The sequence below is a fragment of the Hyperoodon ampullatus genome, assembly GCF_949752795.1.
Source record: "Hyperoodon ampullatus genome assembly, chromosome: 2".
Taxonomy (NCBI): Eukaryota; Metazoa; Chordata; class Mammalia; order Artiodactyla; family Ziphiidae; genus Hyperoodon; species Hyperoodon ampullatus.
This window is the reverse complement of record NC_136915.1, coordinates 46,163,693-46,176,134: the sequence shown is the minus strand read 5'-3', so window position 1 is coordinate 46,176,134 and position 12,442 is coordinate 46,163,693. Positions and strand designations below refer to the sequence as shown.

The 12,442-nt window shown below is 38.1% G+C and overlaps 1 protein-coding gene across 2 annotated transcripts in view; it reads left to right on the top strand.

Moving 5' to 3' along the window:
- Window positions 1-12,051, top strand: part of NDC1 (NDC1 transmembrane nucleoporin) — a gene marked incomplete at its 5' end in the record, with an annotated part of 48,627 nt that extends 36,576 nt beyond the window's left edge. For both annotated transcript variants that reach the window (XM_079696390.1, XM_079696391.1), the window contains 2 exons: window positions 8,396-8,556; window positions 11,923-12,051. In XM_079696390.1, the coding sequence (XP_079552516.1) occupies window positions 8,396-8,556; window positions 11,923-11,986 (225 nt within the window). In that variant the 3' untranslated portion in view covers window positions 11,987-12,051. The remainder of the gene's footprint in view (window positions 1-8,395; window positions 8,557-11,922) is intronic.
- Between the last annotated feature and the right edge of the window lie 391 nt (window positions 12,052-12,442).

The window sequence follows — 12,442 nt, the reverse complement described above, 5'->3', positions numbered from 1 at the left end:
TATGGCTGAGTAATATTCCATTGTATGTATATGCCACATCTTCTTTATCCATTCATCTGTTGATGGACACTTAGGTTGCTTCCATGTCCTGGTTATTGTAAATAGAGCTGCAATGAACATTGTGGTACATGACTCTTCTTGAATTATGGTTTTCTCAGGGTGTATGCCCAGTAGTGGGATTGCTGGGTCATATGGTAGTTCTATTTTTTGTTTTTTAAGGAACCTCCATACTGTTCTCCATAGTGGATGTATCAGTTTACATTCCCACCAACAGTGCAAGAGGGTTCCCTTTTCTACACACCCTCTCCAACATTTATTGTTTGTAGATTTTTTGACGATGGCCATTCTGACCGGTGTGAGATGATATCTCATTGTAGTTTTGATTTGCATTTCTCTAATGATTAATGATGTTGAGCATTCTTTCATGTGTTTGTTGGCAATCTATATATCTTCTATGGAGAAATGTCTATTTAGGTCTTCTGCCCATTTTTGGCTTGGGTTGTTTGTTTTTTTGATATTGAACTGCATGAGCTGCTTGTATGGTTTGGAGATTAATCCTTTGTCAGTTGCTTCATTTGCAAATATTTTCTCCCATTCTGAGGGTTGTCTTTTCGTCTTGTTTATGGTTTCCTTTGCTGTGCAAAAGCTTTGAAGTTTCATTAGGTCCTTGTTACCTGTTCTTCAACTCCTTGTTGCCGTGTCCTTCAGTTGAACCCATGTGGCAAAACTCTAAGGGATCAATCCCATATCAACCACCCACCCTTTCTCTTGCCCATCCCTCCTGCTTCAGCCTCACTTCAGCCCTTGGCACTTCTGACCTGAATTATTACTATGGCCTTTTGCTCCTCTTATTAACAGGGATCCTTCATTCTGACTTTAGTCACTATCCTGTTCTTCCTGTGAGCCCTCTGCTCTAATAACCACCATGGACTATTCCGTTTTCCCCCCAAATATATTTTATCTTCTTAACCAGACTCTAACTCTGTATATGATGCTTCTTCTTTCCTTCTTTGCCTAGAACACATTTTTCTTTTCTCTGGCTCTGCCCTGTAATCCCCATTTCATCACTTTATTATACTTCATTTTAATTGTCTGTTTACTTTTTTTTTTTTTTTTTGTGGTACGCGGGCCTCTCACTGTTGACTCTCAACCACTGCGCCACCAGGGAAGCCCTGTCTGTTTACTTTTATTGTCTCTAGTCAGAGCAGAGGCAGGGACCTTGTCTTATTTCTGTATTCCTAGCATCTGACCTGGTACCTGGCAAATGACAGGCACTTATTAAATGCTTGTTGGATGACTGCTGGATAGCTTCATGGTTGGTTTGGTGGGCAAAAGCTTCTGTTCTGGGGCCTGATTTAAGTGACAGTTCTGATGTAATGGGTTAATTATAATAGTCCCAAGCCCCTTCATTTTGAGAGGCAGGGATGTCATGTGACTCATACGAGCCTTGTTACATGTTTTTGGTTTTATGTTCTGTGGTGTAGGAGGGATACTTGCTCTTAATAACGAGAGTAAGTTCTAAGTATCTCTGTAATTTAAAGCAAGTTATAAAATACAGGCTTCTGGATGTTACTAAGGAAAATTGTATGGAACTGTTCTGTTCTTTTGTTTTATTTTTCACTATCAATAAAAAAGCCATGTCACTGTGAATCATTAAAGAGAAAATATTAAAGGAAAGGGGAAGCCTTTCATTCTTCAAGCCATTCAGAGGGCAAGCAGTGGAGGGATGGATATCCTAGGACAGTTGTTCCTAATAGTGGGCCAGGCCCTCCTGGGAGATTCCAAGTATCACAACAGGTTCATGAATCCACACATACATTGCTGTCATCTGAGTAATTAATGTTTGTCTGACATATTTATAGCTATTTTTCAGAGGTTTTTACATGCTGTTTTGGTTAATTAAAATAGAAATTCATTTAAAAGCATTATTTCCTACATTAGTGGATGGAGAACAACTACTATCCTGTGGAATTCCACTACGTATACATATATATGTGTATATATCTACATATATATATAGTCTTTAAAAAGGGTCCTTATAAAGATTGGGGACCAAAATGGTAGAGTGGTTTTTTGTTTTGTTTTTTTTTGTGTGGTACGTGGGCCTCTCACTGTTGTGGCCTCTCCCGTTGCGGAGCACAGGCTCCGGACATGCAGGCTCAGCGGCCATGGCTCACGGGCCCAGCCGCTCTGCGGCATGTGGAATCTTCCCGGACCGGGGCACGAACCCGTGTCCCCTGCATCGGCAGGCAGACTCTCAACCACTGCGCCACCAGGAAAGCCTGGTAGAGTGGTTTTTTAATCAAAAAATTTTTTTTCTTAAATTGTGTTAAAATACACATAATGTAACATTTACCATTTTAACTATCTTTAAGTGTACATTTCTGTGTCGTTAAGTACAGTCACATTGTTGTTTAACCATCATCTAACTGCAGAACTTTTTCATCTTTAAAAGTACATTTTAAAGTTTTCAGAAAGCCTTCAAGTCTTTGAAAAGTCATTGTCACCTTGATGGTAGGATATCAGCTCTGTCTATTATATTTTTTGCCTTATCATCTGAAGGTCAAATTTTGATATACTTGGAATATTGAAGTTGACCTTTATGCTATTCACATATCCATTCATCCAATAAATGTTAATTATCAAATGGTTTACCATGTATTAGGATATAGAATGAGAAAAGGCATACCTGGTTCCTGCCCTCCAGGAGATTACAGACTATAAAATGGAAAATCATACAAATAAGTAACTACAATTGTAATAAGTGCCACAATATGCAAAAATGCAGGATGATCAGAGAACATAAAACAGGCGAGTCTAAGCTAATCTTGTGAATAGGAGATTGAAAGGAAGCGTGAAGTCATTAAAGGCCTCCCTGAGGAAGTGATAACAGAAGTTAGAAGGAAGAATGGGGAAAAGGAAAGGAATGTTCTTGAAGGCCAGAACTATGGGTTTGAAGGCCCAGAGACCCTTGACCAAGTCACAGTCCATTCTTTGTTTCTCTAGAATCCTATGCTACTTTACCTAATATCTGTGTAGTACTCCAAAAGAAATGCTCTCTCTTTAATTTTTGAAACAATCCCATAAAGTTAGAATAAGGCTTACTTTGCATGATTTGAGTCTCTCAAAAAGACTATATCTGTTGGTATGACTTAATCAAGATCATGCCAATAAATGGTCGAGTAAATTTGAAAACCAGGCTTTTAGACCTGAAGTCCTTTGCTTCCCGCCATATCAAATTACCTCTGTGAGGGCTTGGCAGGAGCATGCATTTCTTAACCTCCTTTCTTTTATTTATTTATTTATTTATTTATTTATTTATTTATTTATTTATTTATTTACTTATTTATGGCTGCATTGGGTCTTCATTGCAGCATGCGGGCTCTTCTTTGTGGTGCGCAGGCTTCTCTCTAGTTGTGGAGCGCAGGCTCAGTAGTTGTGGCACACAGGCTTAGTTGCCCCGTGGCATGTGGGATCTTAGTTCCCCGACAGGGATCGAATCTGTGTCCCCTGTATTGGAAGGCGGATTCCTTTTTTGTTTTGAATTTTATTTTATTTTTATTATACAGCAGGTTCTTATTAGTTATCTATTTTATACATATTAGTGTATATATGTCAATCGCAATCTCCCAATTCATCCCACCAACACCACCCCCTGACCCCTGCTTTCCCCGCTTGGTGTCCATACGTTTGTTCTCTACATCTCTGTCTCTATTTCTGGTACTGGTTCACCTGTACCATTTTCTAGATTCCACATATATGCATTAATATACGATATTTGTTTTTCTCTTTCTGACTTACTTCACTCTGTATGACAGTCTCTAGGTCTATCCACGTCTCTAAAAATGACCTAGTTTTGTTCCTTTTTATGGCTGAGTAGTATTCCATTGTATATATGTTTCACATGGAAGGTGGATTCTTAACCACTGGACCACCAGGGAAGTCCCAGTGCTTCTTGGATTTCAGTATTTAGGAGAAGACAATTAGAGTGAGAAAAGACAATAATTTTAAGCTCTGGCTACATACTGTTTGCTCAAATCCCTGATCCTGAAGCCTTCTTGTCCTTTGTTATAAAAGGAGATTAGAGAGAATTAGAGATGTGTTAAGGACACATTCATTACCTCCAAACTAAGACTTTCTTCCCCAATGTAACTTTTATACCATTAGGGTCTGCTGGACCCAACTTAATTTTTGTATTTATTTGTGAGCTATTCCAGTTATTTGTTAGGATGACTTTTATTCTTTCTTAGAGGTCTTTCAAAGAACAAAGAGAAAACAGTCAAACAGAATTCACTCTTTTACAATTATCCTTTGGACCCTTTTAAAATCCAAGATGTATTATGAAATCCTAGTGATTTTACATTTCTAGTATCTTGAAACAACTTGCTATTTGATCATCCCAGGAATTATTTCATCATTACTCATCAGTTATTCCAATTGTTGTAAAAAAGACCAATAAGAAAACAGAAGAATGATGAAATCATATAGTATTGTATCATCTTTGAAGAAAAGGTATATAGTCTGAACACACATCTTTACAGTTTTTTTTTTTAAGCTTTCATTGAATGCAGTTGCTAGTTCAGATTTTTAAAATTTACCACCGATGATGGTAAAAGGAAGAAAATTGCCAATATGTTAAATAATTATTTAGATAAATCAGAAGATGAATGTAGAGAGACAGCACTCTAGAAATTTCCATGGTTCTTAAGTGGATACATGGTGAAGGTATACAAAGGTATATTCAAAAGTGATGGGAGGGCTTCCCTGGTGGTGCAGTGGTTAAGAATCCGCTTGCCAATGCAGGGGACATGGGTTCGAGTGCTGGTCCGGGAAGATCCCACATGCGGAGCAACTAAGCCCATGTGCCATAACTACTGAGCCTGCGCTCTGGAACCCGCGAGCCACAACTGCTGAAGCCCGTGTGCCTAGAGCCCGTGCTCCACAACAAGAGAAGCCACCGCAATGAGAAGCCTGTGCACTGCAACGAAGAGTAGCTGCCGCTCGCAGCAACTAAAGAAAGCCCATGGGCAGCAATGAAGACCCAACGCAGCCAGAAATAAGTGAATAAATAAATAAATAAATTAATTAATTAATAAACAAAAAAGTGATTGGAAGGAAATAGGTGATATTGAAATGAAAAAAGTCATGTACAATAAAATATTTTTATATTTGATCATTTCAGTTCATCTTTATAAACCTAAGAATGAAAATGTTTTGCACAATTAGGGTACAAAGAAAATGGCTGAACTCTTCAACAATATTATGAGCTGTCAAAAGTTTTTAAAAATATTGTATTTTGATGTGCAGATGCAAGAAAAAACCAGAAGTAATGATAAGCTAGAACCTGTTGGATATATATCTTCAGTTTGAAATCAGTATTACAAGATGGCTATGTTCCAGGTTTATTCATGATAGCTGATAAGCAGCTAGTTGCATTCAAAAGACATTGCCTATTTCAGATGTATATGTCTTCAAAACCTGGAAGAGATGTTTATAATCTTATTTAAACTTGTATAAAGTTATTTTACATTATCCTGTTATTCTTATTTCTGTAAATTTTTTGTAAAAAAACTAAACTATAAAAAGGGTCCACTGGAAAAAAAAAAAAAGGGGGCTTCCCGGGTGGCACAGTGGTTAAGAATCCGCCTGCCAATGCAGGGGACACGGGTTCGAGCCCTGTTCCGAAAAGATCCCACATGCCACGGAGCAACTAAGCCCATGCGCTACAGCCACTGAGCCTGCGCCCTAGAGCCCGCGAGCCACAACTACTGAGCCCACTCGCTACAACTACTGAAGCCCTGCGCCTAGAGCCCATGCTCCACAACAAGAGAAGCCACTGTAATGAGAAGCCCACGCACCGCAACAAAAAGTAGCCCCCGCTCGCTGCAATTAGAGAAAGCCCGCGTGCAGCAACGAGGACCTAATGCAGCCAAAAATAAATAAATAAAAATAGATTAAAAAAAAAGTCCACTGGATCCAGGTGTAAATGATGATGATGATTTTGCTGGTATACTGAATGTTAATTAGAAGGTTTACAAGAAAATTGAAAAGGAAGTAACTTTTCCATTATGATTCAGTGTTATTTAATGTTGCTTAAATATGTCATTGAATACCATCTCCCATACTGCCTAAAATTATCTCAAGTTTGTCCCAGTCTTGGGAATCCCTCTTATAAGTTACTGCTGAGAGAATAAATGTTTAGACTTGCAGTTATCATGGTAGACTGAACACACGCATCAGGTCTTGTTCCTTCCCCCTAAACTCTGCTAAACTACAGTAAAAGGACTTTTAAAAAGACATAAATCCAAGGGCTTCCCTGGTGGCACAGTGTTTTAGAATCCGCCTGCCAGTGCAGGGGACACGGGTTCAAGCCCTGATCTGGGAAGATCCCACATGCCATGGAGCAACTCAGCCCATGCACCACAGCTACTGAGCCTGTGCTCTAGAACCCGCAAGCCATAACTACTGAGCCCACGTGCCACAGCTACTGAAGCTCGCACGCCTAGAGCCCGTGCTCTGCAACAAGAGAAGCCACCGCAATGAGAAGCCCTCACACTGCAACGAAGAGTAGCTCCCGCTCGCTACACCTAGAGGGAGCCTGCGCACAGCAACAAAGACCCAATGCAGCCAAAAATAAATAACTAAATTTATTTAAAAAAAAAAAACAAACGTAAATCCATAAATAGGAGAGGAGACAACAGCAACAAAGTCTTCAAAGCCTGGACAGCAGATGGTTGAGATAACTAACTTAGCAGATTCCAGAGGCAAATCTGAAGTTGGTAGTGGGGCAAGGACCAAGACCCTCTGGAACCAAGGGTGAAGGGACAGGTACCAGAACAGGGAGGTTTGGGTGAGACCTGTTTGAAAACCAGTTGGATCCCTAGATTTTCCTTGGTGGTGCTTCTCCCTCATTCCGGCAGAAGTCGAGGTTCATCCTCAGAGCAGAGCATTGGGTCTCTGGACTGGGAGAGTTCGTAGTTGCGGGGACTCTACTGGAAGCATAGAGGTGTGCTCCATAGCTCTGTTCACCACCTGGCTTCCCTGAGCACTGGGGACCAAGCCCCCCAGACCAGGGTACTGGAAGACTTTTCTTTGGGAACTCTGATCAAACCAAGAAGAAAGATCTAAAGTTACTGAGTTGAGCACTTACCCCCCCAAAAAGTCCATGCAGATCACCTGTTGTGAAGCTGTCAGTAATCTCCAGTTGTGTACTCAAAGCTGTGGTCAATAATCTCCAGTACTCAGAGCTTTCGGTCAGCTCTTCAGGAGGCCCCACTCTCAGTCATGAGCCAAGGATCACTAGATTTTGAAGAAAGTATCCAATACAGAAGATAGAGACCAAAAGAAGCAAAGAGAAGAAAAGTAGCTTGGAAGAAACTATAAAACAAAAAACCAAAAACAACAAAAATCACCAAAATCCTCAGAAATAAAAGCGGTATTGCAGCCTTGAAACAAAAATAGGATGCTGAACTAAAAAGGATCACTCAAATGACATAAAAGAGCTCTTTTTTAAATTTTTATTTATTTTTTACACAGCAGGTTCTTATTAGTTATCTATTTAATACATAATAGTGTATATATGTCAGTCCCAATCTCCCGATTCATCCCACCCCCCCCACCCCTGCTTTCCCCTCTTAAGAGCTCTTGAAATTAAAAACATGATGGCAGAAATCCTTTTAACTATAGTTTTAAGTACTTTTTTGGTGCTTACATCCGTAACTATAAATAATAGACTTATATTATTACTTCTTGTCACTTTAGACATTATCTTTGCTTTAGTAGATTGACATGCTTATACTTCTCAGTCTTTTCCCTTCTCTTAATATAGTTTATAGCATTTAAAAATTATAATATTTACCTTTGGCTTTTAAAAGTTATACTTAAATCTCTTATACTATCAAGTATAAATAAAATCAGTTTCACTTGTGAGTTCTCTTCCCACCTATTCTTGCTCATAGGTACTTTAGCAGCTAGAACTGAAAAGGAAGATAAACTAGTATAGTAAATAACCTTACCCTTGTAAAGTATAAAGTTTGGTCTTTTTTTGGGCTGAGATTTATAATAAAGGTGCTCTTACCCGTCTGTCATGCATCATAAGCAGAGTAGGATATCTGTATTTCACTTCCCCGATTTGCATTTTCAAGGCTGTTGAAGTATAACTGCTTTTTAGAGGACAGATGTGGACTTTTCCCTGGTTAACTGCTGAAGTGGCTGAACCTCTACTCCCTGTTTTTCAAATCGTTTTGACTGTGATCCAAAATAAATACTATGTGTGTGTGTGTGTGTGTATCTCTGTATCTATCTGTCTATCTGAAATGAAATCTCTTTAATCCTTTGGACTAAATTGCTTTCTTGATAGTCTGAACTAACGTGTTTTCTTTCTTTCTTGATGTAGGCAGTTGACAAGTACTTCAAGCTTCCTCATGCTTCCAGTAAACCACCTCGGATTTCAGGAAGCCTAGTGGACACTTCTTATAAAACATTAAGATTTGCCTTTAGAGCATCACTAAAAACTGCCATCTATAGAATAACTACTACATTTGGTGAACATCTGAAGTAAGTTTACCTGTTTTTGTTCCACGATAATTCACTTTCAGGAGTTCACCTGAGAAACAGGTATGAGAATTATAAAGGCTCATAAGTTGAAAGTATTCTTTTGGGACCTTCATGATTCCTACTGGCAACTAACAGCTTGGATTTAGATTTAATATTTACATTTTAAAATTTGGCCTATCATATAAGCTTTGGGGCCTTCTTTCAAATGGGTAAAAAAGAGGATAGAAAGTTATAAAAGCAGCAAATGTAATTATATATTGTTTTTTTTTAATTACTAAAATATCCTTAAGGTAGAAAAAAGGCAAAATGATATTTTCTTCTCCAGAAAAGCATATTAAAAATAATTCTGGGGCTTCCCTGGTGGTGCAGTGGTTGAGAGTCCGCCTGCCGATGCAGGGGACACGGGTTCGTGCCCTGGTCCGGGAAGATCCCACATGCCGCGGAGCGGCTGGGCCTGTGAGCCATGGCCGCTGAGCCTGCGTGTCCGGAGCCTGTGCTCCGCAACGGGAGAGGCCACAACAGTGAGAGGCCCGCGTACTGCAAAAAAATAATAATAATAATAATAATTCTGTTATTACGTCTTGGTCAGCAAACTAAGACTTGGGGTGAGTAGAGTATTCCATAAATGAGTCATTGGTGCTTTGTGAATCGTGCTGGAAAAGCAATGATAGATCGTACCACCTTAAGAAACGGAACCAGAAAGAAAACCACAAACGCCAAACCTGTGTATATTTAGTTTCATTGATGTTTACTGCTTTCTTTTCATGAAATAATCTACCTAGGCAGTGTAAGGGATACTATTTTATTAACTAAATTATTTCTGTCATAATTATAAATAAACTTTAAAAGATATAAGAGATTGCTCTGTTTTTTTCTGTATGCAATCAATAAGTAGTTTAGAACTTCCTCAAACCACTTGCTTTTAGAAGCAGTAGTGTATTTCCTTTTACTTCCATGAGGCACATACATAAAGCATATGACATACATGTCAACACATACATAAGGTAGCAGCAGCAGCAAGTTTTTATGGAACACTTTGGTTCTGTGTGGGAATACAGAAGAGCTGTAGATAATCTGCTCTCCTTAAGAGCTTCATTCATTTGTTTAAAAACAAACCAAAAAAAATCTATTTATTGAGTGCTTCTAGATCTGCACTCTCCAATATGATAGCCACATATTACTATTTAAATTTAAATTAATTTAAGTTAAATAAAATTGAAAATCCACTTTGTTACTTACATTGGCCACATTTCAGGTCCTCAATAACTGCACGTAGCTAGTGGCTACCGTATTGGACAGCTTAGGTATAAAACATTTCCATCATTGCAGAAAGTTCTGTTGCACAGTGCTGTTCTAGACAATATACTTCGCATTTTCATTTACTCTTCTCAAAGAGCCTTTGGGGTGTAGAGATGATCATATTGTATAGATATGGAAACAGACTTGGAGGGATTAAGAACTTGCCTAATAGCATAGTCTAGTCAGTGTTAGAACATGAACCTGAAATCAGGTCTTTCTTGCTCTTAAAATTCCACCTTCTTACCCTATACAACACTAGACTCCCTTTAAGATGTAAACTGCCATGTAGGGTACTCTCAGAAAACGTTCAATGAATTTAGGTAATGAAATAGATATGATGTATATTGATGTTACAGCAAAACAGGAAGAAAAGGGGAAAATAAATTTCTTAGATAAAGGGAGATAGATGACTGTTAAAAAAATTATGAGAATGAAACTCTGCCTTAGTTTCTTTCCTCTGAGAAGAGCCATATTTTATACATGTACCAAAATTGATGAGGTCAGTAGAGACAGTTTTGTACAAATATAGGACAGAATGGTATAGTAGAAGTTAGATTTGGAATCAAAACATTTGGATATATGCCTGGTTACATTATTGACTATCTGTAGTTGTGGGCAAGTTACCTATTGATTTAAGTAACTTGCCTGAGATTATTCAGGTAGTAAATTGCAGAACCAGCATTTAGACTCAAATCTTTCTGACCCTAGAGTTCTATCTACAAACCTCTGGAAACCATTCTGATACTGTTTACCCTCCCATGAAAAGGGTATGTTATCCATTCCAGTTTGTTTCATTTGCTGTTAAGAGAGATAAAATGGGATCCTACATATGTAAAGCCCACACTACATTATATATTGTTGTGACAATAACTATTATTACTGTATCATACCTGGTTTATTCATTCCCCAAAACTTCACCTCTGAGAACCAGGTATAAATGAAGTAAACGTTTGAGGGGTGAAAATTAACGCAGATCAGTTATGCATTGGAGAAATTCATTTAATACCTATTTACTCTTAATTTAGGCAAATTCGGTTTGCTAGTTTTCCAGCCTATAACGTATTAAAATATGAGAGGAAGACTGCTGTTAGAGTCAAGAATACTAACAATAGTAAGAGATAGTACAGTGCCTGCTAGCAGAGGGGAGTCATGAGAAAAGCTGTAGACTTGGTGTTTGAAAAAGTTCAGAGCCATTTAGTGAGAGATGACAGCCTCACTGGCACCTAGAGGGAGTCCGAACAGTAAAATACACTTGAGACAGTGCAGTTAGTCGGAGAGATGTAAATGTATAAGGTGCTTTAGCATGATTTGTAGCAAAATTATTATAATAAGACTTGACACTTTTAAAAGTGACGACCTTCAGTTACCTGGAATTTTATCATTCAGTAATGGTATATTACTATCAACAACTAGAAAACCAGAATCTTTCAGTATATTCAATTTCTGCCCAAAAGTTTAAAAGGAAGTTTTATACTAGTTTCAATATATATATTTGCCCCGCTTTTGTCCAGGTAATGTATTTTTGTGGCGGCAAGGGTGGGGAGAGAACTCAGTTTCCCCCTCTAAGACATAACTTACGTTCAAAGGGAAAAGTAAATCTAAACCACCAAGCTATTACCTTTGAAAACGATTAGTGGAGTCTATTGTGTTTTAACCAAACATTTTAGTTTAAAGGATTTTATATTAAAGGCAATTCAAATACTCCACAACTCAAAGATAATGTTGGAATCTGGTTTAAATAAAATAATAAAATCCAGAAAATCTACTGCAAGGCCTGGAACTGCATAGCAGGTTCCACAGCAGAGCAGGTTAAAATTGATGCCTTCACTTGTCAGTCTTAATTTGCTTTGGTCTTTTAGAAGGTAGAAGCATGCTGTTACTGAATGCAAGCCCTCCTCCTCATTAGATTAAGGAGGGTTTTCATCCAGCTTTTTCAGAAGTACTAAATATGTGAAGATTTCTATTCGTTTTTAATTGTTTTGAAAAATATTGACTCTGTGCTCTGTGGTTCACTTAATATGCTTAATGTAAAATAAAGCTTATGCTTTGAATTTATGTTTCATTTAGTGCTGTGCAAGCATCTGCAGAACATCAGAAAAGACTTCAACAGTTCTTGGAGTTCAAAGAATAGTTAAGTAATATAAACTGTGTTCATTACACTGCTGATACAACTACAGATGGGACAGTAAATGTTCAGCATTCTTGGATCAGAAGAAAATGGACTAATTAGATGCTTCCTTTGTCGTGGTGGTTGCTTTGAAAACTATACTTTAATGGGAGAAATCATGGGAAGAAATTCTCAACAGAATAACGAAAACTGCCTTTTCTGTACCGATTACTTTTTGTGTGTGTGGCATAATAAAATCTTTATTCAATTTTACAGAAGCATCTATGGCAGTAGAAATGTTTGTAGCTTATGTAGCTTAATAATAATAACTAGAAAATTTTTAGACTTTACTTTTGAGAGGAGTAGAGGCAGCTCAGAAGGTACTGATAAAATAGGTTGACTTGATCTGGTCTTCCTTCCTAATCGTCCTGAGAGTTTAGCTCTCTGTAAATTCAAAGTACATGAACTTTTTTGGAGTAG